Source organism: Myxine glutinosa, chromosome 6 (assembly GCF_964187855.1).
Source record: "Myxine glutinosa chromosome 6, kmMyxGlut1.1, whole genome shotgun sequence".
Classification (NCBI taxonomy): domain Eukaryota; kingdom Metazoa; phylum Chordata; class Myxini; order Myxiniformes; family Myxinidae; genus Myxine; species Myxine glutinosa.
The window spans coordinates 8,024,232-8,049,231 of NC_136266.1; the positions used below are offsets into that span (position 1 = coordinate 8,024,232).

At 45.8% G+C, this 25,000-nt stretch overlaps 1 protein-coding gene across 1 annotated transcript in view; it reads right to left on the reverse strand.

Annotated features, from left to right (window-relative positions):
- Positions 1–25,000, reverse strand: part of LOC144892553 (disco-interacting protein 2 homolog C-like) — a 144,140-nt gene that overhangs the window by 15,907 nt on the left and 103,233 nt on the right. The window contains exons 4-7 of the mRNA XM_078779526.1: positions 17,980–18,324; positions 3,283–3,327; positions 1,914–2,048; positions 794–913 (exon numbers count right to left, since the gene is read on the reverse strand). Of these exons, the coding sequence (XP_078635652.1) occupies positions 794–913; positions 1,914–2,048; positions 3,283–3,327; positions 17,980–18,324 (645 nt within the window). The remainder of the gene's footprint in view (positions 1–793; positions 914–1,913; positions 2,049–3,282; positions 3,328–17,979; positions 18,325–25,000) is intronic.

Consider the following 25,000-nt stretch of genomic DNA (forward strand, 5'->3'; position numbering starts at 1 on the left):
CACGTATGACACGACTCGGCACATAACACGTATGACACGACTCGGCACATAACACGTATGGCACGACTCGGCACATAACATGTATGGCACGATTCGGCACATAACACGTATGGCACGATTCGGCATATAACACGTATGGCACGATTCGGCACATAACACGTATGACACGACTCGGCACGTAACACATATGACATGACTCGGCACGTAACACGTATGACACGACTCGGCACATAACACGTTTGACACGACTCGGCACATAACACGTATGACACAACACGGCACATAACACGTATGACATGACTCGGCACTCCACTATTGGAATGCTGGTGTCAGGAGAATTGGCCTGTCATAGTTAGATAAAAGTAAAAACCCAGCTAGATTATTAATGACCTTGAAGGGTTGTTAGAACAATCTACCTGCCCTACCTAGACTAGTTTACAAGTGATTAATGCTCGTCCTCTTACTGTGATTGATGCGTATTCCTTCCCTTGTTACTTGATGAGGTCGTTCTGAACACCTATGGGGGCCTACCCTTCTTCTTTACTTAAAACAAACAATCAAAAGGAAAAAAGTGACATCAACATTGACTGAATCAAAATATGTGCTGGGCCTGATATCACAGGTAAAGGCGAGTGTGCGGGTTACCTGGATGGGGGTGTATGGGTTGGGCCAGGGTTAATGGGAAGGGTGTGAGGAGGTGGGGGAGAGAAATAAACACCGACAACCCCAGATATATAAACCAAAGAGAAAGAAATTATTTGAGAAGGAAGAGTAAAGAGGGAAGGTAACTCACCTTCCAAAAGCTCTTCAAAGTCATCGATGAAGAACTCCCGCAGGGGGGGCCGTTTGGGACGTTTTAGGGTGTTCAGAAGTTGTTGGATCTTGGATGACACACGACTGCTGACTGGCACTCCTTCGGGGACACCAGCAGAGGAAAAAGGTCAAGAGAAACAGTCCCAACGTCCAATAACGACACATGCATCGGGGAGTATGTGGGGTTGAATCGGAAGGTACAGGTGTGGAGTATGTGGGGTTGAATTGGAAGGTACAGGTATACACTTCATATGTACGGATGGCACGGTCCCATCATCACTTTATAGCCAAGTAGAATAAAAAAAGGAGGAGGAGGCACCTTACTATAAGATATTTTCCAGATTTTTGAGACATTGTCCAAGATGACCACCACATGGTAGAGTTACTACCAGACCAAAGACCAGCACTACCACCAACACACATCCATGCACCGATAAAAATGACATTGGTCAAATACCCGATACAGGTAGTCTGCTGTACTGTGCACTTGTACATACTCAACCGGAACTGGACAAATGCGGACCTACACTACTGACCTGAGCTGTCTGGTAGTTGTCGTCGATGGGCGATCCCTGGTCGAACTCCCTATTTGTAAATTTGAAAAGATCCCACATTGTCAGATTTTCCTTCCACTAAGAGAAGGCAAGATGTTTCAAGGTAACTGCATCACCACAGGATTTGGTGTACCATGGGTAGGGGGATAAGATGATAACTCCAGACGAGATGGGATGAATATGCGTATCATATAGAGCAGGATTTGTGGAAGAATTCCCTGGATGAGTTAATATCAGGGAGGTAGGAGACCAGTCCTGAAGTGAGGTGGTCGGGGTGAGGCAGCTCCCTGAGCCAGAGAGATTAGGTTTTCCACAGGTATAATAATGGGAACAACACACAAATGATAAGCACCTGATCCCACCATTTACCATTTTTCCAATCATTTATTCTCAGAGAGGTGAACCCATCAGGAAGAATCAGAGCACAATTTAATGGAAACGACTGCAAACACCAGGTATGAATGGCAGAGTGCCTCGTGTCCGACCAGATGTATAATCTGCTCTCAACAAAACGTTACCTGTAAAAACCATAAAGTCCCAACTCACCATCACCAGTCTCCATGAGTTGACTGTTTCCCAACTGCTTGGGCAGACTGCGAACGGCTGGCAAGCGTGACCGCTCCAAACAGCAACTCCGCTCGGAAATCCGTGTCGCCACGTCCGGGGGGCTTGAGGTGACATCTGCCAGTGGAAGTGTTACATTATACCTGCCCGAGGTGGGAGCGTTACATTGTACCTGCCCGAGGTGGGAGCGTTACATTATACCTGCTCGTGGTGGGAGCGTTACATTTTATCTGCACGTGGTGGGAGCGTTACATTATACCTGCTCGTGGTGGGAGCGTTACATTTTATCTGCACGTGGTGGGAGCGTTACATTATACCTGCTCGTGGTGGGAGCATTACATTTTATCTGCACGTGGTGGGAGCGTTAGATTGTACCTGCTCGTGGTGGGAGCGTTACATTTTATCTGCACGTGGTGGGAGCGTTAGATTGTACCTGCTCGTGGTGGGAGCGTTACATTTTATCTGCCCGAGGTGGGAGCGTTACATTATACCTGCTCGTGGTGGGAGCATTACATTTTATCTGCCCGAGGTGGGAGCGTTAGATTTTACCTGCTCGTGGTGGGAGCATTACATTTTATCTGCCCGAGGTGGGAGCGTTACATTATACCTGCTCGTGGTGGGAGCGTTACATTTTATCTGCCCGAGGTGGGAGCGTTAGATTTTACCTGCTCGTGGTGGGAGCATTACATTTTATCTGCCCGAGGTGGGAGCGTTACATTATACCTGCTCGTGGTGGGAGCGTTACATTTTATCTGCACATGGTGGGAGCGTTAGATTGTACCTGCTCGTGGTGGGAGCGTTACATTTTATCTGCTCGTGGTGGGAGCGTTAGATTGTACCTGCTCGTGGTGGGAAGGTTACATTGTACCTGCTCGTGGTGGGAGCGTTACATTGTACCTGGTCATTGTGGGAGCGTTACATTCTACCTGCTCGCGGTGGGAGCGTTACATTGTACCTGCTCGTGGTGGGAGCGTTACATTATACCTCGTCATGAACATGGTACTTGCTGAAGATGGGAGCGTGCACCTGCTTGAGGTGCTCATGGGTGTGATGACAATCACGTTTATAAACCATACTTTTGGACTCATACAGGTTGCATCAACAAGCATCTACGGGACCCAAGGAGTCGTTTCCAGATCTATCACATACCAGTGATAATTAAATAAACAGTTTCCAGATGATCAACTGATGGAAGTGGCGTCACTCAACTCAATAATGTGCACAGTATACACAATCCCTGGGAATATTCGATGGAAATGGGAATGAAAGAACATTCGATGCAAAACATGAAAAGAACAATGAAGGAATACTCATCCTCCAATCCATAGACGGCATAACATCCCCTCCGTACCTTCACAGATGATTTTTGGGGAACTTATGTGCTGTCCTGTTCCACCTGCACAGCCAGGACAAGAATGTGACATTGTGACATGACATGACATTTACCTTCGTCTTCACTCACATTTAAAAAGGGCTCACAACAGGTGCATAGCACGACTGCTGATCTAGCGGATTACCAACTACTATGGGTTTTTAATCAGCTTTTTGCCAACACAATTCCAATAGCAGAAAAACACCGGATACCATAAAATACATAAAAGGGGAACATGCTTTCATGAATCATACTAAAATCCTATAAATGAATCTTGAACTATCGCATGACAGTAAAGAAATATTCAATCCTGTCCCCATATACATCATTTTCCAACATAATCGAGAATGAATGGTTGAATGAATGAATGAATGATTGAATGAATGCAGAACAAAATGAAATAAAGAGTTCATAGAACATGACATTTCATGCAGTGTTTACGTTTATACTTCAATGGAAATTAAATAATCATTTTAAGGATCGTTTTAAAAATCCGGAAGTTTAGCACTATTGAAAGAATCTTATGCACCACCCTTATGCACCGCCCTTATGCACCGCCCTTATGCACCGCCCTTATGCACCACCCTTATGCACCGCCCTTATGCACCGCCCTTATGCACCACCCTTATGCACCACCCTTATGCACCGCCCCTATGCACCACCATTATACACAACCATTATACACTGCCACACTGGTTAATGACCCTCTCAAACCACTACATTTTTGATGAACCCAATCAGCGCACATTGTACATTGAATGGAGTTCACTCTGACACCCTTCCTGCACACAGGACACGGCCACTTCCCAGTTCTTTCCACCTCACCACATGCTTTACCACTTGCCATCACCTTCGTTTTTCCGATATTCACCTTCAGACCTTTTGTCTCCATACATTCCTTCCACTTGTTCATCTTCTCCTTCAGTCCATCCATACTTTCTGCAACCAACACCAGATCATCTGCATACAACAACTCCCACGGTAAACCCTCCTTTACGTTCTGAGCCAGCACCTCCATCACAGCTACAAATAGTAGTGGACTTAGTATCGACCCCTGATGCACTCCCACCTTCACCTCAAACTCACCACTGTTCCCGTCCTTCGTCCTTACAGCTGTGCACGCTCTTTTGTGCATTGCCATCACTACTCTGATCAACCATTCCTCCACTCCTAACTTCCTCAATGCCCATGTCAATACTTTGCGTGGATCCCTATCGAATGCTTTCTCCAGATCAACAAACCCAAGAAACAACTTCTTCCACTTCTCCATGTACTTCTCCTGCAACTGCCTCACAATAAAAAGCACGTCTGTCGTTCCTCTTCCTGGCATAAATCCAAACTGCATTTCGTCAATCTTCACTTTCTTCCTTATCCTCCTCTCCAACACACTTTCCAATACCTTCATTGCATGCTCCAATAACTTTATCGCTCGATACGAGCCACACTCCAGAGGGTCACCTTTCCCCTTGTATGGACGAGGGTACTCAGTTCCCAATCCACTGGAATGCGGCCTTCTTTCACCACCAGATTGCAGATCTCTGTCATTCTCTTCACACCCCAACTTCCTGCTGCCTTCAACATATCTCCCACAACTCCCGTTGGCCCTCCCGCTTTTCTACTCTTTTTTGCTTTTATCGCCTCCTCAACTTCCTCCTCGTTTTTTTATTTTTATTTTTGTATGCAAGATCGAGGCTCGTGAAAGAGCTAATATTAATCACACAAAAAGTCAAACCGACACATAAAACACAAAAAATAAGGGGAGCAGTAGACAAGATGGGGAGAGAGGGGGAAGGACACAAAAACAACATTTGAGAGAAGGACATCGGGAGAAATGTGGGAGGGGGAGAGCTTGGGGGGAGGTGGGAGAGATATAAAACATATGAACACTGCAAGGACTTCCAGGAAAGAAGTTGGAATTTCAAAAAAAAAGTGCATCTGGGGTGAATTAGTCGGGGTAGAAAAGATCAAGATTTTGGACGGGGGAAGATAAGAGATGGTGGTGAACAGCTGTTTTAAAGACCTGGAGGGAGGAGTGGGATTGAAGGGAGTGGGGGAGTTTGTTCCAGAGGCGGGAGAAAAGAGGAATGAAGGAGTGAAGGTGAGCAGAGAGCCTAGATTTTGGCAGTTTAACCATAAGAGGGTTGCAGGCAGATCTTGTGCGACCTGAAGGAATATTGGGGGGGACAGAGCACAGAGAGAGCTGGGGGAGCAAGGCTGGAGAGGAGTCGGTAGAAGACAGAAAGACCACCTACCTGCCTGCGGTGAGTTAGTGAAAGGCCCTCGGAGTTAACTTCATCACAGGAGATTCCAATGATTCTGAAAGCTTTGGTTTCAACAGCGTGAAGCCGAGCTAGGTGTGAGGCAGGAGCACCAGCCCAGAGGGGGGAGCAGTATTCCATTGAGCTGCGGATGAAAGCCTTGTATGTGGTGAGGAGCTCAGGTGTGCCAAGGAAGGACTTCGCACGACGGAGGATGCCCAGTCGGCGACTGGCTTTGGAGGCCAGCTTGGAAATGTGGTTTTCCCAAGAAAGATCATGGTAGATAGTGAGACCCAAAAGCTTGAGCGACAGAACTTCTTGGAGAGGATTATTCAGAAAGTAGATGGGAGGGTTTTCCAGTCGGTCCTTTCGGAGAGACATTGTAAGAGTGTGAGATTTGTCAGGATTGAAAGACATGTTCCACTTGTTTGACCAGTCTGTGATTTTGTCCGGGTCTGCAGAGAGTGAGGAGGCTGCAGATTGCCGATCTGAGGGATGAGGAATGGAGCGGCAGATAGTGGAGTCATCAGCAAAGAGATAGATAGGATTTTCCAGAGAGTCGGAGAGATCATTGATGAAGACCAGAAATAGCACAGGGCCCAGAACACTACCTTTGGGAACTCCAGCCAGAACAGGAGGGGAGAGGAGAGAAATCCATTTTAGGGCCACACGTTGCCTTCGACCAGAGAGGAAGTCCGCAAGCCATGAGTGGAGATTTCCATGGATACCATAGGAGGAGAGTTTGGTGAGCAGTGATGGCTGCCAGACCGTATCGAAGGCATGTGATATGTCAAGTGAGACAGCTCTGATTTCCTGTTTGGCATTGAGGACCTCCGTCCATTGTTGAGACAGCAGAAGCAACATGTCCAGAGTAGAATGACCTGGTCTGAATCCAAATTGATGATCAAAGATCAAGCCATTGGAGAAGAGGAAGGATTTGATATCCGAAGCAATGATGGATTCCATGACTTTGCTGATTATTGGAAGCAGGCTGATTGGTCTGTAGTTACAAGGATCTGTTTTTGCACCGTTTTATGTAAAGCGGTAATGTTTGCTGATCTCCAAGATGCTGGCAGATGACCTTGAGCAAAAGAGAGGGTGAAAAGAACAGAGAGAGGGTGAGGTAGAGCGGCAGAGCAGGATTTTAGGACCCATGGGCTGATGCCGTCTGGTCCAGTTGCAGAATCAGAGTCGAGGTTTGACAAAAACTTCTCCACCTTGTCAGTAGAGAAGGATACATAGTCTAGGAGCAGTTGGGCTCGACTGGGAAAGGTGGAAACAGAGAGAGATGGGTTTGGGACACAAGATTTTGAGGCAAACACAGAGTTGAGGCATTCGGCTTTGTCACGTGCGGTGTCAACTGTGTAGCCATTTGAGGTAAGGGAGTGGATGGAGGGGGAACAAACACCAGAAACGGATTTGACCAGATGCCACCAGGATTTGGAGGAAGGAGACAGGTTTGAGAGCTCAATCTTGAGTGTGGAGAGATAGTGTTTCCTGGCACTCCTGAGGGTAGACACACACTTGTTCCGAGCTTGGTGGAAGGAACTGAGATTGCCTTCAGTTGGATTTGCCTTCCAAGAGGCAAAGGCAAGTTGTTTCAGGGCAACTGCCTCACCACAAGATTCAGTGTACCATGGACGGGAGGAAGGGTAAGACAACTGAAGACGAGATGGGATAAATCTGTGCATGAGAGAGAGAGCAGTTTGCTTTGGAAGAATTCCCAGGAAGAATTTATGTCAGAGGCAGTAGAGATGGGAGACCTGTCCAGATGATTGATGGCTGCTTGCAGACCGTGCCAGTCAGCCTGAGTGAAATGCCAGACTCGTCGGCGCTGAGGAGGCTCTCTGAGAATGGCCAGAGAGATGTCCACTTTAACAAGCACATGATCAGAAGAACCGATTGGAGCAGAAGAAGAGCAGCAGACATTTGCAAGGAAGTTTGTCATAACCAAGTCTAGAAGAGAAGATAATCCATTGACTGAGATCCCGTCGGTTATCTTCTCTGCTGGTCCTAAACTGGGTTACTCTCCATGTTGCCTTCCCATTCATTCTCTGCATTCAACAGTATTTCCATATATCTCTTCCATCTTCCTTTAATTCCATCTGGTTCCACAACGATTTGTCCCACTTCATCCTTCAAGCAACTCACCCCCATCACATCACACCTCTCTTTCGCTATCTGCTTTGCAATCCTGAATACTGCTCTCTGACCCTCTTCCTTATACACCAGCATTATACACCAGCTATAGGCTGTGCAGCTTGGATGGTTCTGGACAGAACGGGGTCTCGTCGAGTACGAGTGCGGATCTGGCCGGAATCGACAGCACAATCTTCCAGATGATCCATCAGTGTGATAATGGATCCTGGTGTAGGCGAATCATCAACGGATTCTGGAAGGGTTAACCGACTCATGGCATCTGCATTTGTGATAGACGAACCGGGCTTATAACATATGGTGTAGTCATAAGCAGCGAGAAACAGGGACCAGCGGATGATCCTGGGCGGTAGTGTGTCAGATCCCATCCTCGTCACCATTTAAGTATCTCGACAAACTACGATCAATTGTCGTACACGTTTATTCACTCTGCCGATCAAGGCCCGATTCACAGCAGCGCCATCCGAGCTCTGGCGTAGGGATACAACCCGGTCCCGGTGTCGGGATACAACGGTGAATATTTGCACTGCATACATGACAATTATACACCAGCATTATACACCAGCATTATACACCACCCTTATACACAAGCATTATACACCACCCTCATACACCACCCTATTTAACATGTCCAAGCACTGCCAAACCAGAAGTTCTTGGAATGATGAAGGTGATTTTTGTTCTATAGTTGTGTTCCAGTATATGATTGAATTTAAATAAAATAAAGATTGTAATAGTCGTTTAGAATCATTAATTCCGTGTTTTATCGCCATTTTACCGTGTCTATGACATCACCCTTGTGTCTATGACATCACCCTATCTAACACGTTATACGAGTTCTTCGTTGTTGTTGTTTGTGTCCTTTATGAAGTCCTTAAAAACAGTAAGCGTCCCATTTTTAAAATGATTTTCAATTTTGTTGGACTGCCAGACAGTGGCAGAGGGAGTAAAAATAATAATTACCTTACTCTTCTCTGCGCATGCGTGGTCTGCACGAATTCAGAGCCAAAGTCCGGTAAAAAAAAAACAAGAAAAAAAACTACAGGTACGTTTTCCGATTTGTTTTCAAAATATAACATTCAATTTAAATAAATCATCTCCTGATCATCAACTGACTATCGTAAATTGATAAGGCAGATACAGATGGATGCACAGACATGAATCAATTGCTTAACGCTGCTTCTCACTTCGCGTGTTCGGTGTAATGACTTGGACATGTCTCCAGGACATGTCCGAGTGGAGTGACAGGACATAACATGCTCAGATGGGAATAATAATTAACTTGGAAGGTCCGCACACATATTTCATCGTTTTTACAGTTTAAAAATTAGTTATTCGTGTTGTACATCAAGTGAACAAATTGTGCTGTCCAACTCATTCATTGGGTTACACAACACTTCTGGAATATCGACAGAAATTTAATTATTTGTTTCAGAAGTTCCAAAAAATAAATAATTACAGACAAGCAAATGCACCCCCAATTCCCCGCCACCCAACCACTCAACCCACGATCAACCACTCAACCCACGATCAACCACTCAACCCACGATCAACCACTCAACCCAAGATCAACCACTCAACTCACGATCAACCACTCAACCCATGAACAACCACTCAACCCACGAACAACCACTCAACCAACCACTCAACCCACGATCAACCACTCACCCCACGATCAACCACTCAACCCAGGATCAACCACTCAACCCACGATCAACCACTCAACCCACGATCAACCACTCAACCCAAGATCAACCACTCAACCCACGATCAACCACTCAACCCAAAATCAACCACTCAACCCACCACTCAACACACGATCAACCACTCAACCCACGATCAACCACTCAACCCACGATCAACCACTCAACCCACGATCAACCACTCAACCCACGATCAACCACTCAACCCACGATCAACCACTGAACCCACGATTAACCACTCAACCCACGATCAACCACTCAACCCACGATCAACCACTCAACCAACGATCAACGATTCAACCCACGATCAACCACTCAACCCACAATCAACCACTCAACCCACGATCAACCACTCAATCCACGATCAACCACTCAACCCACGATCAACCACTCAATCAACCACTCAATCCACGATCAATCCATGATCAACCACTCAACCCACGATCAATCCACGATCAACCACTCAATCCACGATCAACCACTCAACCCATGATCAACCACTCAATCAACCACTCAACCCACGATCAATCCATGATCAACCACTCAACCCACGATCAATCCATGATCAACCACTCAACCCACGATCAATCCATGATCAACCAATCAACCCACGATCAATCCATGATCAACCACAATCCACGATCAACCACTCAACTCACGATCAACCACTCAACCCACGAAAAATCCATGATCAACCACTCAACCCACGAAAAATCCATGATCAACCACTCAACCCACGATCAACCACTCAACCCACGATCAACCACTCAACCCACGATCAACCACTCAATCCACGATCAACCACTCAATCCACGATCAACCACTCAACCCACGATCAACCACTCAACCCACGATAAATCCATGATCAACCACTCAACCCACGATCAACCACTCAACCCACGATCAACCACTCAACCCACGATCAACCACTCAACCCACGATCAACCACTCAACCCACGATCAACCACTCAATCCACGATCAACCACTCAATCCACGATCAACCACTCAACCCACGATAAATCCATGATCAACCACTCAACCCACGATCAACCACTCAACCCATGATCAACCAGTCAACCCACGATCAATCCATGCTCAACCACTCAACCCACGATCAACCACTCAAGACAAGATCAACCACTCAACCCACGATCAACCACTCAATCCACGATCAACCACTCAATCCACGATCAACCACTCAATCCACGATCAACCACTCAACCCACGATAAATCCATGATCAACCACTCAACCCACGATCAACCACTCAACCCATGATCAACCAGTCAACCCACGATCAATCCATGCTCAACCACTCAACACACGATCAACCACTCAACCCACGATCAACCACTCAACCCACGATCAACCACTCAACCCACGATCAACCACTCAACCCATGATCAACCACTGAACCCACGATCAACCACTCAACCCACGATCAACTACTCAACACACGATCAACCACTCAACCCACGATCAACCACTCAACCCACGATCAACCACTCAACCCACGATCAACCACTGAACCCACGATCAACCACTCAACCCACGATCATTCCACGATCAACCACTCAACCCACGATCCATCGACTTGGACACCAGAAGAATCAAACGGAAGATACCGCATCAATGTTTACCTCCAACAGAATATACCACATCAATGTTTAACTCATATGGAAGATACCGCATCAATGTTTACCTCCAACAGAATATACCACATCAATGGTTAACTCATATGGAAGATACCGCATCAATGTTTACCTCCAACAGAATATACCACATCAATATTTACCTCCAACAGAATATACCACATCAATGTTTACCTCCAACAGAATATACCGCATCAATGTTTACCCCATATGGAAGATACCACATCAATGTTTACCTCCAACAGAATATACCACATCAATGTTTACCCCATATGGAAGATACCGCATCAATGTTTACCTCCAACAGAATATACCACATCAATGTTTACCTCCAACAGAATATACCGCATCAATGTTTACCCCATATGGAAGATACCGCATCAATGTTTACCTCCAACAGAATATACCGCATCAATGTTTACCTCCAACAGAATATACCGCATCAATGTTTACCTCCAACAGAATATACCGCATCAATGTTTACCTCCAACAGAATATACCGCATCAATGTTTACCTCCAACAGAATATACCGCATCAATGTTTACCTCCAACAGAATATACCGCATCAATGTTTACCTCCAACAGAATATACCACATCAATGTTTACCTCCAACAGAATATACCGCATCAATGTTTACCCCATATGGAAGATACCGCATCAATGTTTACCTCCAACAGAATATACCACATCAATGTTTACCTCATATGGAAGACACCGCATCAATGTTTACCTCCAACAGAATATACCACATCAATGTTTACCTCATATGGAAGACACCGCATCAATGTTTACCTCCAACAGAATATACCACATCAATGTTTACCTCATATGGAAGACACCGCATCAATATTTACCTCCAACAGAATATACCGCATCAATGTTTACCTCCAACAGAATATACCGCATCAATGTTTACCTCCAACAGAATATACCACATCAATATTTACCTCCAACAGAATATACCGCATCAATGTTTACCTCCAACAGAATATACCGCATCAATGTTTAACTCATATGGAAGATACCGCATCAACGTTTACCTCCAACAGAATATACTGCATCAATGTTTACCTCCAACAGAATATACCACATCAACGTTTACCTCCAACAGAATATACCACATCAATATTTACCTCCAACAGAATATACCGCATCAATGTTTACCTCCAACAGAATATACCGCATCAATGTTTACCTCCAACAGAATATACCGCATCAACGTTTACCTCCAACAGAATATACCGCATCAATGTTTACCTCCAACAGAATATACCGCATCAATGTTTACCTCATATGGAAGACACCGCATCAATGTTTACCTCCAACAGAATATACCACATCAATGTTTAACTCATATGGAAGATACCGCATCAACGTTTACCTCCAACAGAATATACTGCATCAATGTTTACCTCCAACAGAATATACCACATCAATGTTTAACTCATATGGAAGATACCGCATCAACGTTTACCTCCAACAGAATATACCGCATCAATGTTTACCTCATATGGAAGATACCGCATCAATATTTATCTCCAACAGAATATACCACATCAATATTTACCTCCAACAGAATATACCGCATCAATGTTTACCTCATATGGAAGATACTGCATCAATATTTATCTCCAACAGAATATACCACATCAATATTTACCTCCAACAGAATATACCGCATCAATGTTTACCTCATATGGAAGATACTGCATCAATGTTTACCTCCAACAGAATATACCACATCAATGTTTAACTCATATGGAAGATACCGCATCAACGTTTACCTCCAACAGAATATACCGCATCAATGTTTACCTCATATGGAAGATACCGCATCAATATTTATCTCCAACAGAATATACCACATCAATATTTACCTCCAACAGAATATACCGCATCAATGTTTACCTCATATGGAAGATACTGCATCAATATTTATCTCCAACAGAATATACCACATCAATATTTACCTCCAACAGAATATACCGCATCAATGTTTACCTCATATGGAAGATACCGCATCAATATTTATCTCCAACAGAATATACCACATCAATGTTTACCTCCAACAGAATATACCACATCAATATTTACCTCCAACAGAATATACCGCATCAATGTTTACCTCATATGGAAGATACCGCATCAATATTTACCTCCAACAGAATATACCGCATCAATGTTTACCTCATATGGAAGATACCGCATCAACGTTTACCTCCAACAGAATATACCACATCAATATTTACCTCCAACAGAATATACCGCATCAATGTTTACCTCATATGGAAGATACCGCATCAACGTTTACCTCCAACAGAATATACCACATCAATATTTACCTCCAACAGAATATACCGCATCAATATTTACCTCCAACAGAATATACAGCATCAATGTTTACCTCCAACAGAATATACCACTTCAATGTTTACCTCATATGGAAGATACCGCATCAACGTTTACCTCCAACAGAATATACCGCATCAATATTTACCTCCAACAGAATATACCGCATCAATATTTACCTCCAACAGAATATACCGCATCAATGTTTACCTCCAACAGAATATACCGCATCAATGTTTACTTCATATGGAAGATACCGCATCAATGTTTACCTCCAACAGAAATGTTAACCTCATATGGAAGATACCGCACCAATGTTTACCTCAAACAGAAGAAACCACACCAATGTTTACCTCAAACAGAAAATTCCACACCAATGTTTACCTCAAAAAGAAGATACCACACCAATGTTTACCTCCAACGGAAGATACCACACCAATGTTTACCTCCAACAGAATATACCACACCAATGTTTACCTCATATGGAAGATACCGCACCAATGTTTACCTCAAACAGAAGATACCACACCAATGTTTACCTCAAACAGAAGATACCACATCAATGTTTACCTCATATGGAGGATACCATACCAATGTTTACCTCATATGGAAGATACCACACCAATGTTTACCTCATATGGAAGATACCACACCAATGTTTACCTCCAATGGAAGATACGGCATCAATGTTTACCTCCAACAGAATATACCACACCAATGTTTACCTCATATGGAAGATACCACACCAATGTTTACCTCAAGCAGAAGATACCACACCAATGTTTACCTCCAACGGAAGATATCACATCGATGTTTACCTCCAATGGAAGATACCCCATCAATGTTTACCTCCAACAGAATTTACCGCATCAATGTTTACCTCCAACAGAATATACTGCATCAATGTTTACCTCCAACGGAAGATACCACACCAATGTTTACCTCAAACAGAAGATACCACACCAATGTTTACTTCCAAAGGAAGATACCACACCAAAGTTTACCTCATATGGTAGATACCACATCAATATTTACCTCAAACAGAAGATACCACACCAATGTTTACCTCAAACAGAAGATACCACACCAATGTTTTCCCTCCAACGGAAGATACCACACCATTGTTTACCTCCAAAGGAAGACACCACACCAATGTTTACCTCAAACAGAAGATACCGCACCAATGGTCACCTCCAAAGGAAGATACCACACCAAAGTTTACCTCAAACAGAAGATACCGCACCAATGGTCACCTCCAAAGGAAGACACCACACCAATGTTTACCTCAAACAGAAGATACCGCACCAATGGTCACCTCCAAAGGAAGATACCACACCAAAGTTTACCTCAAACAGAAGATACCACACCAATGTTTACCTCCAAAGGAAGATACCACACCAATGGTCACCTCCTTTATTATGAAGGTGGTAAGGTAAGGTAGGTTTGTGATGAGTATTGTTTGGATTGGTTGAAATAGAATGGCTCAGCAGCCCAAAACTCTTGTCTGGATTGGTATACATACAAATACGTACCTCCATAAAAGGGATAAATAAAGAAAACGAACAAAGAGTTTAGGTGTATCAGATCAAAGTACGATTATGCCAAACATTGGCCATGATGGTATCAGTCCAAGGTACTTGCATGCCAAATATGGGGCACAACCATATCAGACCAAGGTACTTGCATGCCAAATATGGGGCACAACCATATCAGACCAAGGTACTTGCATGCCAAATATGGCGCACAACCATATCAGACCATGGTACTTGCATGCCAAATATGGCGCACAACCATATCAGACCAAGGTACTTGCATGCCAAATATGGCGCACAACCATATCAGACCAAGGTACTTGCATGCCAAATATGGGGCACAACCATATCAGACCAAGGTACTTGCATGCCAAAGATGGCGCACAATCATATCAGACCATGGTACTTGCATGCCAAATATGGGGCACAACCAGATCAGACCATGGTACTTGCATGCCAAATATGGGGCACACCATATCAGACCATGGTACTTGCATGCCAAATATGGGGCACAACCAGATCAGACCATGGTACTTGCATGCCAAAGATGGCGCACAACCATATCAGACCATGGTACTTGCATGCCAAATATGGGGCACAACCAGATCAGACCATGGTACTTGCATGCCAAATATGGGGCACAACCAGATCAGACCATGGTACTTGCATGCCAAATATGGGGCACAACCAGATCAGACCATGGTACTTGCATGCCAAATATGGGACACAACCATATCAGACCAAGGCATCGATATGCCAAATATGGGGCACAACCATATCAGACCAAGGCATCGATATGCCAAATATGGGGCACAACCATATCAGACCAAGGTACTTGCATGCCAAATATGGCGCACAACCATATCAGACCAAGGTACTTGCATGCCAAATATGGGGCACAACCATATCAGACCAAGGTACATGCATGCCAAATATGGGGCACAACCATATCAGACCAAGGTACATGCATGCCAAATATGGCGCACAACCATATCAGACCATGGTACTTGCATGCCAAATATGGGGCACAACCATATCAGACCAAGGTACATGCATGCCAAATATGGGGCACAACCATATCAGACCATGGTACTTGCATGCCAAATATGGGACACAACCATATCAGACCAAGGCATCGACATGCCAAATATGGGGCACAACCATATCAGACCAAGGTACTTGCATGCCAAATATGGGGCACAACCATATCAGACCAAGGTACATGCATGCCAAATATGGGGCACAACCATATCAGACCATGGTACTTGCATGCCAAATATGGGACACAACCATATCAGACCAAGGCATCGACATGCCAAATATGGGGCACAACCATATCAGACCAAGGCATCGACATGCCAAATATGGCGCACAACCATATCAGACCAAGGTACTTGCATGCCAAATATGGGGCACAACCATATCAGACCAAGGTACATGCATGCCAAATATGGGGCACAACCATATCAGACCATGGTACTTGCATGCCAAATATGGGACACAACCATATCAGACCAAGGCATCGACATGCCAAATATGGGGCACAACCATATCAGACCAAGGCATCGACATGCCAAATATGGGGCACAACCATATCAGACCAAGGCATTGACATGCCAAATATGGGGCACAACCAGATCAGACCATGGTACTTGCATGCCAAAGATGGCGCACAACCATATCAGACCATGGTACTTGCATGCCAAATATGGGGCACAACCAGATCAGACCATGGTACTTGCATGCCAAATATGGGACACAACCATATCAGACCAAGGCATCGATATGCCAAATATGGGGCACAACCATATCAGACCAAGGCATCGATATGCCAAATATGGGGCACAACCATATCAGACCAAGGTACTTGCATGCCAAATATGGCGCACAACCATATCAGACCAAGGTACTTGCATGCCAAATATGGGGCACAACCATATCAGACCAAGGTACATGCATGCCAAATATGGGGCACAACCATATCAGACCAAGGTACATGCATGCCAAATATGGCGCACAACCATATCAGACCAAGGTACTTGCATGCCAAATATGGGGCACAACCATATCAGACCAAGGTACATGCATGCCAAATATGGGGCACAACCATATCAGACCATGGTACTTGCATGCCAAATATGGGACACAACCATATCAGACCAAGGCATCGACATGCCAAATATGGGGCACAACCATATCAGACCAAGGCATCGATATGCCAAATATGGGGCACAACCATATCAGACCAAGGCATCGACATGCCAAATATGGGGCACAACCATATCAGACCATGGTACTTGCATGCCAAATATGGGGCACAACCATATCAGACCAAGGTACTTGCATGCCAAATATGGGACACAACCATATCAGACCAAGGCATCGACATGCCAAATATGGGGCACAACCATATCAGACCAAGGTACTTGCATGCCAAATATGGGGCACAACCATATCAGACCAAGGCATCGACATGCCAAATATGGGGCACAACCATATCAGACCAAGGCATCGACATGCCAAATATGGGGCACAACCATATCAGACCAAGGCATTGACATGCCAAATATGGGGCACAACCATATCAGACCAAGGCATCGACATGCCAAATATGGGGCACAACCATATCAGACCATGGTACTTGCATGCCAAATATGGGGCACAACCATATCAGACCAAGGCATCGACATGCCAAATATGGGGCACAACCATATCAGACCAAGGCATCGACATGCCAAATATGGGGCACAACCATATCAGACCAAGGCATTGACATGCCAAATATGGGGCACAACCATATCAGACCAAGGTACCCGCATGCAAAATTTGAAGAGGAATGACTCCCAAATGAAGGAATAATGTGTGATTGTAAAACATTTTGGAAATAAAGGAAATAAAGAATAAGGAAATAAAGGAGAAACAATAATCTCCTCTACCTGTCGGGGTTGAGACAGAACAAACTCATCAGCACAAATCAGAAAAAGCAAGGCCAATGCCAAATGAGCTGCCACCGAGATACCTACCAAGGTGCATGCCCACGACACCGTCGCCGATCGGCTGGGCAGGTGGCCGTCCATGACCTGCGCTACAGGAGGACGCGCCAGAGGCAGACGTGGCCGAGGCGGAGGTGGAACGAGAGCATGACGACGCCGAGTTCGAGTTAGACGACGATGTGGAAGAGTGTGGCATGGCCGGTCCTCCGACCCAAGGTTCGGCCGTCAGGCCCACCTGGTTTGGGGACGAAGTTGCGCGACACCTGGAGCAAGAACGGCTTTGGCAATCACCACTGCTGCCGTGGCGTGGAGAAAGTTCATTGGCCACGTCACCGCCACCACTTTCAACACCACCTTCCTCGTCCGTAGAGGAGTCTTCAAGTTATGGAGAAAAAAATGAAGAATTAAGAGAAAAAAAACACATGGATCAAACGAGTATTAAACAGATCGATGTAAGGTGTAAGGTGTTCATAATGAAGAGTTGTGGGACACCCCCCCCCCCTCACCTCACCCAACCCCCCTCCAACCCCCCTCGCAAATTGTGCTTTATTTGTCAACACAATAACTATTATACAACATAATACAATCGACTATATAGGTCTACAGGAGGACGACAGTGCACCACCATCTATGCTGTGAGCCAAAGAGTGAAAGACCCCTCATATCCTACCCGAACTAACTCACCTGGATGACAAACACAGTGACCGTTCAATTTGGTACTCAATATTCGGTTCACGACCACAATGTAGTCTAAATAACACTCTTGGTGCCAGAAAAAAAACACAAAAAAAAAAAAACTTGCTCTACAATGAGACTCGGACCTTACACCACTCATAAAGGTTTGAAATTGCAAGTCAAGCGTTGGACAAAAACCTCCTACTAAAAGTGAGAGGATTCCATGATAATGTTTTTTTAATCTTTCACTGAGGCTAATTTGCTGATATGAAATTACTTTTAATGACCAACCAATTATACGCTCGCTCTCAAAGGCCTCCATACCTCATGTCACCTCCACCCTTCCTGGATCAGCATCCCCCACACACCCCTACAGGATTGCTACCTGATATTGAACAAACACACAATGTACCTGCAACCTTTGAAAGCAAATATACAGACTTGGCATTTAATATGGAATATTTTTTTTGTGGGGGTGAACTTACTTTTCAAGATGACTTAGAACCAAAAGTTCATTGGAATTATGTTGAAATTATTCTAGATTTTGTTAATGTGACCTTTAAAAGAAACAAAAACCACATTTGACATTTCGAAGCAAATAAATTTATCCTTGAAAGTGATGTAAACTGATATCGAACTCCATTCACGGACAGTACTGTGTTAAACTTCTGTACGTTTTCCAGAAGTATCTCTTTATTTTGCATTTTCGGCAAAAAAAATTTCAACAAAAACAAAAGCTAAATTATGACTGGGATTACAGACATTAAATTACAGTTCAGTACTTCGTGTAACCCCCACGAGCATTCAGGAGAGCACGTACACGTTGAGGCATGCTGTACACGAGATTTGCCAAGGTTTGGACAGGAATCGCTTGCCATGCAGTTACAATAGCCTGCTGCAATTCACGCACAGAGGTCGGCTGCTGGTCCAAGTTGTCGATTTGACGTGTTAATTCTGCCCACAAGTTCTCTATCGGATTCATATCCGGGGACATGGCAGGCCACTCCATATGCTCTACACCACGGTCAGCAAGAAAGTGTTGGATCATGCGAGCACGATGAGGCCGTGCATTGTCATCTTGGAAGACAAAGTTTCCTCGAAAGGCTGCACGAGCAAATGGAAGCAATGTTTCTTCCAGAATGACCCTGTACTTGAACTGGTTCAGGTTTCCATTCAGAACAACCACGTCAGTTTTGCCCCCTGCATGAAAATCAGCCCAAACGGTCACCCCATCACCTCCAGCTTGGACTCTTGGCACGATACAATCTTCGTTGTGGGCTTCATGCACTTGTCTGCGCACTCGGACGCAGCCATCTTGACGATAGACCAGAAATCTAGACTCGTCACTGAAGGTTACGTGATTCCAGTGTCCTGGCTGCCATTGACGGTGCTCTCTGGCCCACTGCAATCGGCGCTGGCTGTGTTGTCTGGTCAGGCGTGGCTTTCTCAGGGGGCGCCTGGCACGACAGCTTGCTTGAACCAGTCGTTGGTTGACTCGCCTTCTGGATACAGGCACATTTGTCAGTTGCTGCCACTCAGCCCTAAGCCGATTAGCTGACTTGGTACGGCCATTGCACACTAACCGGTGCAGCTGGCGATCATCTCTCCTTGTGGTTCTGCGTGGACGTCCTGGCCTCGGTATTGGAGTAGGGACACCCCTCTGAGCATTTCGTTTCAGGATCTTTGACACCTGACCTTGACTGATGCCATACTGCTGAGCAATAGCACGCTGTTTCATGCCAGGATTTCGTAAAGCCACCACTCCATGACAAACAGCATTGTCAAGTTGACAGACCATCTCCAGAGGAAGTGGCAATAACTCTTGTAGACGTCCAGCAGTTGGTTTCCACTAATACAGAACGCAACAACCCTTATATACCCGATTGTGAAGCCAATCGTCAAATGTACCTGTCCTTACATTTTATCACGCCACCTGTGATATAATCCTGTTATTGACTTCTTGCTGCGAAAGACAATCAGTGACATGGTTCTTTCAACAAAGACATCACCGAAGGGTAAAAGAAACTCACCAGATTGATATACTGAGTTCAGAAAGTAAACCCAAGTCAATAAAAAAAAAATATTCCATATTAAATGCCAAGTCTGTAAATATGTAGCGATGTTGCAAAAAATGGTGCATCATGTGTATATGGGGAAGGAGTTGGGCGATTGGGAAGGAGGTTATTTTTGTTTGTTTGTTTGTTGTTTTTTGTATACATAATCGAGGCTCGTGAAAGAGCTAAAATTTATCACACAAACAAATCAAACAGACAAACAAACAAAGTAAGACAAGATGGGGAGAGAAGGGGAAGCACATAAACATGACATTTGAGAGCAGGGACATCGGGAATGTGTGGGAGGGAGAGGGCTTGGGGGGAGGCGGTGTGGGAAGGGTGGGGGGTGGGAGAAGTATAAACACAAGGACACCAAGGACTTCCAATAAAGAAGTTGGTATTTCAAAAAAGTGGATTTGGGGTGAAATTAGCGGGGGTAGAAAAGATCAAGGTTTTGGATGGGGGAAGATAAGAGATGGTGGTGAACAGCTGTTTTAAAGACCTGGAGGGAGGAGTGGGATTGAAGAGAGTGAGGGAGTTTGTTCCAGAGGTGGGAGAAAAGAGGAATGAAGGAGTGAAGGTGAGCAGAGAGTCTTGATTTTGGCAGTTTAACCATAAGAGGGTTGCAGGCAGATCTTGTGCGACCTGTAGGAATATTTGGGGGACAGAGCCCAGAGAGAGCAGGAGGAGCAAGACAGAAAGCAAGACAAAGAGTCAGTAGAAGACAGAAAGACGACCGACCTGCCTACGGTGAGTAAGTGAAAGGCCCTCGGAGGTAGCTTCATCACGGGAGATTCCAATGATTCTGAACGCTTTGGTTTCAACAGCGTGAAGACGAGCTAGGTGTGAGGCAGGAGCACCGGCCCATAGGGGAGGACAGTATTCCATTGAGCTGCGGATGAAAGCCTTGTATGTGGTGAGGAGCTCAGTTGTGCAGAGGAAGGACTTTGCACAACGGAGGATGCCCAGTCGGCGACTGGCTTTGGAGGCAAGCTTGGAAATGTGGTTTTCCCAAGAAAGATCATGGCAGATAGTGTGACCCAAAAGTTTGAGTGACAGAACTTCTTGGAGAGGATTGTTGAGAAAGTAGATGGGAGGGTTGTCCAGTCGGTCTTTTCGGAGAGACATCGTAAGAGTGTGAGATTTGTCAGGATTGAAAGACATGTTCAACTTGTTTGCCCAGTCTGTGATTTTGTCCAGGTCTCCAGAGAGTGAGGAGGGTGCAGACTGCCGATCTGAGGGATGAGGAATGGAGCGGCAGAGAGTGGAGTCATCAGCAAAGAGATAGAGAGGATTTTCCAGAGAGTCGGAGAGATCATTGATGAAGACCAGAAAAAGCACAGGGCCCCGAACACTGCCTTGGGGAACTCCAGCCTGAACAGGAAGAGGAGATGAGAGAAACCCAGTCAGGGCCACACATTAACTACGACTAGAGAGGAAGTCCGCCAGCCATGCGTGGAGGGATACCAAAGGAGGAGAGTTTGGTGAGCAGAGCAGGGTGCCAGACCGTATCGAAGGCACGTGATATGTCGAGGGAGGCAGCTCTAATTTCCTGTTTGGCATTGAGGACCTCCATCCATTGTTGAGACAGCAGAAGCAGCATGTCCAGAGTAGAGTGACCTGGTCTGAAACCAAATTGATGATCAGAGATCAAGCCATTGGAGAAGAGGAAAGATTTCATATCCGAAGTAATGATGGATTCCATGACTTTGCTGATAATTGGAAGAAGGCTGATTGGTCTGTAGTTGCTCGGATCTGTTTTTGCACATTTGTTGCTTAAAGCGGGGATGTTGGCTGATTTCCAAGCAGATGGCAGATGACCTTGAGCAAAAGAAATGGTGAAGAGAACAGAGAGAGGGAGTGAAAGAGCGGAAGAACAGGATTTTAGGACCCGTGGGCTGATGCCGTCAGGTCCAGTTGCAGAATCAGAGTCGAGGGTTGACAGAAACTTTTCCACCTTGTCAGGAGGAAAGGACACAGAGTCCAGGAGCAGCTGGGTACGACTGGGTACGGTGGGTACAGAGAGGGATGGGTTTGGGACACAAGATTTAGAGGCAAACGCAGAGTTGAGGCATTCAGCTTTTTCACGTGCGGAGTCAGCTGTGTAGCCGTTTGAGGTAAGGGAGGGGATGGAGGGGGAACAAACACCAGAAACAGATTTGACCAGACGCCACCAGGATTTGGAAGAGGGAGACAGATAAGAGAGTTCGGTCTTGAGACAGAGAGATATTGTTTCCTGGCTCTCCTGAAGGTGGACACACACTTGTTTCGGGCTTTGTGAAAGGAAATGAGATTTCCTTCCGTTGGATTTGCTTTCCAGGAGACGAAGGCAAGTTGTTTCTGGGCAACAGCCTCACCACAAGATTCCGTGTACCATGGACGGGAGGAAGGGCATGAAAACTGAAGACGAGATGGGATAAATCTGTGCATGAGAGAGAGCAATTTACTTTGGAAGAAAAAGGGATGGATGGAAGTTTGGGGGATTGATGGGTTTGGGTGATGGTGTATTAGGAGGGAAAGAGTTCGGAGAGATGGGGATGGCGAAGGGAGAGGTTTTGGGGATGAGGAAGTGGAGAGGTGGAGAGTGTAAGGGACCTTTTTCTGGGAGATGGGGACTCACAGGGCACGGGGGCATTTTTCTTTCCATTACCTGACCCTGACCAACATGTATGCAGAATTGGGTGTTGATCAGGCCACCCACGTTTTTTTTCTGACTTCCAGACGGACACACACGGACACACGCGGACACGGACACACACACACGCACAGAGTTTCGTTGAGACGTGAGCTGCTTACCTCACCAGCTCCCCCACGCACAACTGCTGAAGGACATCTGTGGAGTTCGGTGGTGGTGACAGATGAGTGAATCGTTGAGAGGGGATGGATGAGTACGAATACTCGCACGAGTCATGGAGCATGCGCCCGAGAGGGATTGCGGAGCGAAAACCGGTCTCCGGCCTATGAATCGGCCTCGGCTAGCGGCCTATGAGCGATGTTGCGAGGTGGACCGAATTACCTGCATGACCCCAGGTGGTTTTGTAGCCTATGCCAGTGTGGCAAACATCGAGAGAAAAGCGGACATCGAGAGAAAGATGAACAGGGCCCATTTGCCATTTGAATCGGCGCTGCAAAGCGGACCAAACCGCCTGTATGTCCGCCGGGACTTCGTGCGATGCTGGAGCCTCTTCCTTGAAGGCGGACACCGAAAGGACAAACGAGGTACGCTGCCGTGTGGATCGCGTACGAACCAGACTCTTGCGTGGGATATCTGGCAGACTCCGGAGGGGAGGGGTCTTCAATGGAGAGAGGGAAGGTGTCGGCGCTGAGAAGGGGAGGAATTTTTGAGTCGAGTCAGAAAAATGAATGCACGTGAAGCGCTGCTCACACCGTGTGTGATAGATTGAGACAGGGCTTTGTGAATTGATGTGGCTCCGATGAACCACCGGAAACTCCGGATGCCAGAAGCAAAGGTGTGAAAGGGGATGAGAGGGATGAGAGGGATGAGAGGGATTGTGAGAGGAAAGGGAAAAATGAATATGAATGCACACGAAGGGCTGTTAACGCCGAATATACATCGAAAAGGCGCTTCGTGAAGAGACATGCTCCAATAAACCGTGGGAAACTCCGGATGCCAGAAGCAAAGGTGTGAAACGGGATGGGAGGGACTATGAGTGGAGATGAAAAATTAAATGCATGTGAACCATTACTGACATCGGATCTGAGAGATTGAGATGGGGCTTTGTGAACAGACGTTGCTCCGATGAACCATGGGAAATTCCGGATGTCAGAAGTGAAGGTATGAAGGTGGATAGGAGTGGCGAGGCTGTGGCTAAGGTCCCCACGGAAATATGGAGACGGGGAATGGCAAGTAATGTGCGTGGCTCTGTAATGGGAAGGTCTGGGTGGCGATGCGAGGCAGACCGGGGTGATATGTTCATCGAGGTGCTGAGAAATTTTGGGGTATCGATCCTGACAATGAAGGTGGGAGTAAAGCGAGCAGAATGCGATGCAGTGTAACTTTTTGGGGTATCGATCCTGACAATGAAGGTGGGAGTAAAGCGAGCAGAATGCGATGCAGTGTAACTCATGCACAGTCCATACTCTAGGGTGAGCTGCACAGTGGATCATGGGGGGAGGGAGGGGTGGGGAGGCCTTCAGTAGAACAGGAGGAGGTGATTAAGACGGGACACAGGGAAACGACGGAACATCTTGTGTTGATAAAAAGAAGAAAAATATCTCAAGTAAAGAGTCACAGGCCTCCTATAAGGGAAAACCTATGCTTGTGCAGCCACTCCAAGCAGCAGGAAAGTGTGCTGTAAAAA